The sequence below is a fragment of the Corylus avellana genome, chromosome ca3 (genome assembly GCF_901000735.1).
Source record: "Corylus avellana chromosome ca3, CavTom2PMs-1.0".
Lineage (NCBI taxonomy): Eukaryota > Viridiplantae > Streptophyta > Magnoliopsida > Fagales > Betulaceae > Corylus > Corylus avellana.
The window spans coordinates 31,939,857-31,946,109 of record NC_081543.1 but is presented as its reverse complement, the minus strand read 5'-3'; the positions used below and the strand labels follow the sequence as shown (position 1 = coordinate 31,946,109).

At 43.8% G+C, this 6,253-nt stretch overlaps 1 protein-coding gene across 2 annotated transcripts in view; it reads right to left on the bottom strand.

Moving 5' to 3' along the window:
* LOC132173711 (alpha,alpha-trehalose-phosphate synthase [UDP-forming] 1) overlaps positions 1 to 6,253 on the bottom strand; it is a 61,946-nt gene that overhangs the window by 34,611 nt on the left and 21,082 nt on the right. For both annotated transcript variants that reach the window (XM_059585293.1, XM_059585292.1), the window contains exon 6: positions 5,992 to 6,093. In XM_059585293.1, coding sequence (XP_059441276.1) covers positions 5,992 to 6,093 — 102 coding nt within the window. The remainder of the gene's footprint in view (positions 1 to 5,991; positions 6,094 to 6,253) is intronic.

Genomic DNA, 6,253 nt, shown 5'->3' with positions numbered 1-6,253 from the left:
ACCGAAGGGGACGACAGACTTGATCCCAATTTACAAGATGTAGCTTATGCTCTTCTCCCATCCCTCCCCATAGGAAGTCTCTTTGTACTTTCTCAAGTCTTTTAGCTACACTTATCGGAATTGGAAACAGAGACAAAAAGTAAGTCGGAAGATTAGAGAGCGTACTCTTAATGAGAGTTAAACGGCCTCCTTTAGAGAGATACATTCTCTTCCAACCTGCCATCTGACGCTCCATTTTTTCGATCACATCATTCCACATAACCTTATCCTTATGCCCCGCCCCAAGAGGGAGACCTAGATACTTCATCGGCAAGTCGGCAACACTACACCCAAGAATATTAGCTAAAACCCCTATGTTCTCCACCTCACCAATAGCCACAATTTTAGATTTACCAAGATTCACTCTCAAGCCCGACACAGCTTCAAAACATAGAAGAATGAGACGCACATACCGGATTTGCTCGATAGAATCTTCACAGAAAATCAATGTGTCATCAGCAAATAAAGAGTGAGAAACCACTAACTCCGATAACCCCCTATTTCCCACCGAGAAACCAGTCAAAAAGCCTTGGTCAACCGACACATTCACCATCTTACTCAAGGCCTCCATAACCAGCACAAAAAGTAACGGAGAAAGGGGATCCCCTTGCCGAATTCCCCTTGAGCTATTAAAGAAGCCTTCCGGAGAACCATTCACAAGAATGGAAAATCTTACCGAAGTAATACACCACTCCATCCACGCCCTCCACCTCTCACCAAACCCACACCTACGCAGCAAATACAACACAAAGTCCCAATTCACATGATCGTAGGCCTTCTCCAAATCTAATTTGCAAAGAACACCGGGCACCCCTGACTTCATGCGACTATCCACACTTTCATTTGCAATAAGGACAGAATCTAGGATTTGGCGGCCCCCAATAAAAGCATTTTGAGAGTATGATATGATCTTACCCAACACAGTTCTCATCCTAATAGCAAGAACCTTAGAAACAATTTTGTACACCCCTCCCACCAAACTAATAGGCCGAAAATCCTTCATCTCCACCGCATCTGCCTTTTTTGGGATCAAGGAAATAAAAGTTGCATTCAAGCTCCTCACCAATTGCCGTCTACGATGGAACTCGGCAAAAACCGCCATGACATCATGTTTGACAACACCCCAGCAGGCTTGAAAAAAAGCCATGGAAAAACCATCTGGACCCGGAGCCTTATCACCATCCATGCCTTTAACCACCTCCCAAACTTCCTTTTCCTCAAAATCTCTTTCCAACCACCTATTATCCTCCTCATCTATGGACAAAAAAGGCTGGTTGTCCATTCTAGGTCGCCACGTGCTTTGTTCCGTGTATAAGCTTTGATAATAACTCACAATGTGAGCTTTTACCTCAGCTGGATCATCGGAAAGAACACCATTGATACGCAACTCTTCCACACGATTGTACCTGCGGTGAGAGTTTGCCATCTTGTGAAAGAAACGAGTATTGCGGTCCCCCTCCTTGAGCCACAAAGTTCTTGATTTTTGACGCCAATGGATTTCTTCACAAAGCAAGGTGTTCTCCAAATCTCTCACCATATCCACCTTTCGGACCTTTTCCTCCTGTGCTAACCCTCTTTCCTCTGCCAATTCATCCAACTCTTGAATACCTCCCAATAGCTCCTTTTTCTTTCTCCCAATGTCCCCAAACTCCTCCTCATTCCACTTTTTCAAATCCAATTTGAGAGATTTCAATTTTTTTGCAAGCACAAAACTAGGTAAACCCTCAAATGAATAAGTTCCCCACCAAGAGCTAACCTTATCAACAAAGCCTTCAGCTTTAAGCCACATATTTTGAAATTTAAAGCTCTTATTACCTCCACAAGGGGCCCCACAATCCAATAATAAAGGGAAGTGATCGGATATCAAGCGCTGAAGTCTTCTTTGTGACACTCCAGGGTAATGATCTTCCCAATCCGAGGAAATCAAGAAACGGTCAATTCTAGACCAGCTCTCATTTTCTTGATTATTAGACCACGTAAATTGACCCCCCATCAAAGGCATGTCCACCAAATTGTTCTCTGAGATGAAATCCGAGAAATCCATCATGCCAGTGGAATAGTAAGAAACACTGGAGCGCTCACTAGGGAACCGAACGATATTAAAATCCCCTCCAAAGCACCAAGGAACCTCCCACACATTCATCAAACCAGCCAACTCTTCCCAAAGAGCCCTTCTCTCCCCATCCTCATTCGGACCATAAATCCCCCCAAAAGCCCACTCCCAATTATCCTCCACATTTTGAAAAGAGCAAGCCAAGGAGAAATGCCCCACATACTCCTCCTTACACTCCACCACCCTCCTATCCCACATCAATAACATCCCCCCCGACAAACCATTCGACCCTTTAAACTTCCATCCTACATGTTGGCCTCCCCAAAGACTATGAACCACCTCTCGGGAAATATCCTCCATCTTCGTCTCAATCAAACATACTACATCTACTTTCCACTCTTTCAATAAACCCCTAATACGCAACCTTTTTTTGAGGGCATTCAACCCTCTCACATTCCATGCTACGATATTAAGCTTCATGATCCACCAACGTGCCCCTCTCACCATCCTTGAGCTCCTTTAATCCTGTTGGTGCTGGAACATAGGCAAAGAGGCCTCCCAAATCAGCATCGCCCTGAATCCTAGAAGCTTCAATAGAGTTGAACAACAGCTCCAACTCCCCTGTCTTCCCTTCATCTGAAATACCAATTTTAGGGCAGAAATTAAGGCAATTTTTAACTACCCAACTTGAAGGCATCAAACCTGGCCCTAATTCCTCCATCCCAACAGAATCTGAGATACTTTCCTCTTCCAAGCTATAGCTAGTCCCTAAAGGCTCCATTGCCGGCATACATTCCACTCCATTTTTTCCCCCAAATAATTGCGGACTCGTACTGCTTGCCTCCCCCCGACAGAATTCCTGGGAACAGCTCCCCTCTAATTTCCCTTTATTCCGACCAGAGGGTATCTCCACACAGAGCTGATCACTACCCACACCCATACTTGCCCCCCCCTCTCTCTTCTCCACAATACATATCGGCATGTTCTGAGTGTTTTCCCGCCGGAATTGCATCTCCGACATCCTCTGGGCTGAAACCTGGTTCGACCCCAGTCTCCCTTGCCCCTGCCCATACGTCGCAACTCTTTCCCCAGCTTCTCCGGCACTCTCTGGACAGATTCCGGTCTCCAGCCTACATATCGGCGAGCTCTGGGCATTTTCCGGCGAAAGCTGCGTCTCCGGCACCCTCTGGACATTCGCCTGTGTGTTCTCCGGCGAGGATAGTGTCTCCGGCACCTTCTGAGTAGATCCCGGCCACGACCCCAATATTCCTTTCGCCTGCCCAAAAGCCGAAGAAGAGGCTTCTAGCGATCCCATTGCGGTTTTCCACCTCTGCGACCCACGTTTCCTCCTCCTATAAGTCACCGTCGCTTTCTCTTTTCCAGTGGGTAGTGCCTCTCTCGCCGGACTTGTAGAATCCTCTCCTCCAGTGCCGACAACCGCTTTGGACACTTCTTCAGCCCCCTTGACCTCTGATGGGACCTTTGCGACCACCAGCGAAGGAGTTTCCGGCCTTTCTGAGCCAGAACGCAAGCCGAACGTGAACTTTTCCTTCTTCGAAGATGTGCAAGCCTCATTTCCTCCTTCTGGGTTATTAACTCCCAGACCCGAGCCCACTGTTCCTATATGTTTAAAAACCGGAGTTTTCTTCACCCTCCACCATTTTTTGGGCTTTATAAATTTCAGCCCAGCCCCCTTAATCCCTTTCGAAGCAGGCTGCCTCTGATCCGCTGGTTGAAGAGCTGGCCCAAGCCCAAGCCCACTGCCCTCCTCAGACTTGAGCGCCATGTCGATCTGCATCATACCCACGTCACATTCTTGTTGCAGACGCTTCAGCAGGTCCCTGGCTTTGAGGAGCTCGATACTTAGCTTGGAGTAGGTCTGCCCAACAGCATGGTGCCCCTTCCCCCTCTGTCCCGTCGTGTGATCAGGAGCCTTCATCGATACCTGCGCCATCGCCGGTGTTTGTGGGTTACTCGCCGAAGCTCTACACGAACACCCCACACGCCCATCATCCATCGAGCCTTGTCGTCCAACCTCTGCAGATACTTGAGCGTACCTCGACTGAATCACTCCAGGATCGCCGTGAGCCCTCTCCGAGATGATGGTCTTTGTTGAAGCCAAATCTTTCCTGCCCAACTCTTGGGTATTCTTTCCCATAAGACCAGAAACATTTTTCGGCCACCTCTGCATCTTCTCGTACTGTTCCTGGCCGGAATTACAGCCCTCCTTAATTTGCTTCGTCGATAACCTCACTGCCTCCGCATAGCTCCTGCGTCCCTTAACCTCCATTACACTCTTTTCTCCCCTGGTTGCGCCGTGCCCACTAATCACTTGAGGTTCACGTAGAGACAAGTTTGCCACTCGCATTTCCTCACTGAAACGATCCCACCCTATCCCACGCCTACCTTCTGGAATAATGATCGAGCCACACCTTTTTCTTCCATCAAACTCCTCCAACGTCAGATAGCAACCATGCCTATTAGCACACTTCTGAGCAATAATTCTAGGATACCCAGCTCTAGACTGATCCCAAAAGACTTCTGCATTGTCCACTGCTACCAAATCCTTCACATTTCTCACTAACCAAGCTAACTCATCTTTCTTCAAGAAAATGGATTTGTGAAGTCTTTTGCTCCTCTCAAAAATCCTCACCCCTGAAACCCCTACCTTAATCAGCACCTCGAACTCCTTGGATTCCACCGACCACCTCCTCGTTACTGCCATGTTACAGCCTAAAGCTGACCCCAGACCACACTCACGCGCCACCCACGCGCCGACACAAGACACCACTCACAGAACACCACTAAACAAAACCTAATGAATACAAACAAGTGTTTTGGCATGTCCATCTAGAGGGCAAGCCCATCCGCCAGAGTCTGCAAATCTAATGATTGATATATTAAATTTGTAGGATGAGATAAGAAAAAGATGGAAAAAATATGGTTGGAAGAAAAAAAACTTTATAATGCAAAAGTATGGTTGGAAGAAAAAAAGCTCTATTTGATTGGACTTCTTCCTATACCTTATGAATTTCATTGGTTATGTTTTTGTTTATGCTTTTGAGTAAAGAAGAAAGAGAAATGATATAATTCATTTATTTTTTAACCATGATTTAATGAAAGTTTTATTTTTATTTTTATTTTTATTTTTATTTTGGGTAGCCAATTAGTTAATTGAATGAGGAGAAGGAAATTAGTTAGTGTAATTTCTCTAACTTCTCTCTTTGAAAGTATTTTAAATGAAGATATTTTGGGAATGCAAAGATAAGGGCATGGAAAAATGACTTGAGATTTGTGTTGTTGTAAATGGTCTCTCAATGCTTTTCTTTTTCTTTAAAAGCTTTATAGAAGGGTTTTTTTTTTTTTTTTTGCTTCATGCTTGAAACTTTTTTGTTTTTTTTCTTCTGTTATTTATACATCCACTAATTATTATTATTCTTTTCCATCCAGTCATTTTTAAAAACAACCCGTGCATTGGACGGGGTACAAGCTCGTATTAATAATTGATCATATGTAAAATGATTAAATTCACCATTTCTCATAACATTAATAACTGTTGTCCAACAAATAAGACAGCTTAAAAAAGATATCCTAGCTTAACCTCAATCCAGCATGAAAAATGACCCACAGATTAACACCATAGATGGAATCAGCACTTTGAAACAATATTAGTATCCATTTTCCTTAGAAACATAATGGAGCTAAGATAAGTTGGTAACATCATTGAGTTGATTCAATATATTGCCATCAACTAAAACTCGGACAAAAGTTCTGTAATTTAAATCAAAATGGCATACTTTAGACCAAGTATAATATGAGAATATTGGAATATCAAACTAGTCAAATTAACTTACAACTACGACTGACTTTAATTAAGTTTAATTAAAGTAAAAATGTACCTTTCGGCCTTTAAATCTTTCTGTTAAATCTCTCATGTGTCCCTGAACTGGAGGGGTCTCAAGTGCACGTATAAATCTATCTGAGTCTATCCCAATTGGAAACTGAAGAAACAAATAAAGAATTAAATAACTATATCAAGTTTAGAACAGGCTTAATAGTGAATGTGCTAAAAATTCAAGCAACAACAAAAAATAACAAGTAATTTTGATGAATCAGATACAGATATTAAGGCAAGGAGGATCAACTGGAAGATTTAAAAGA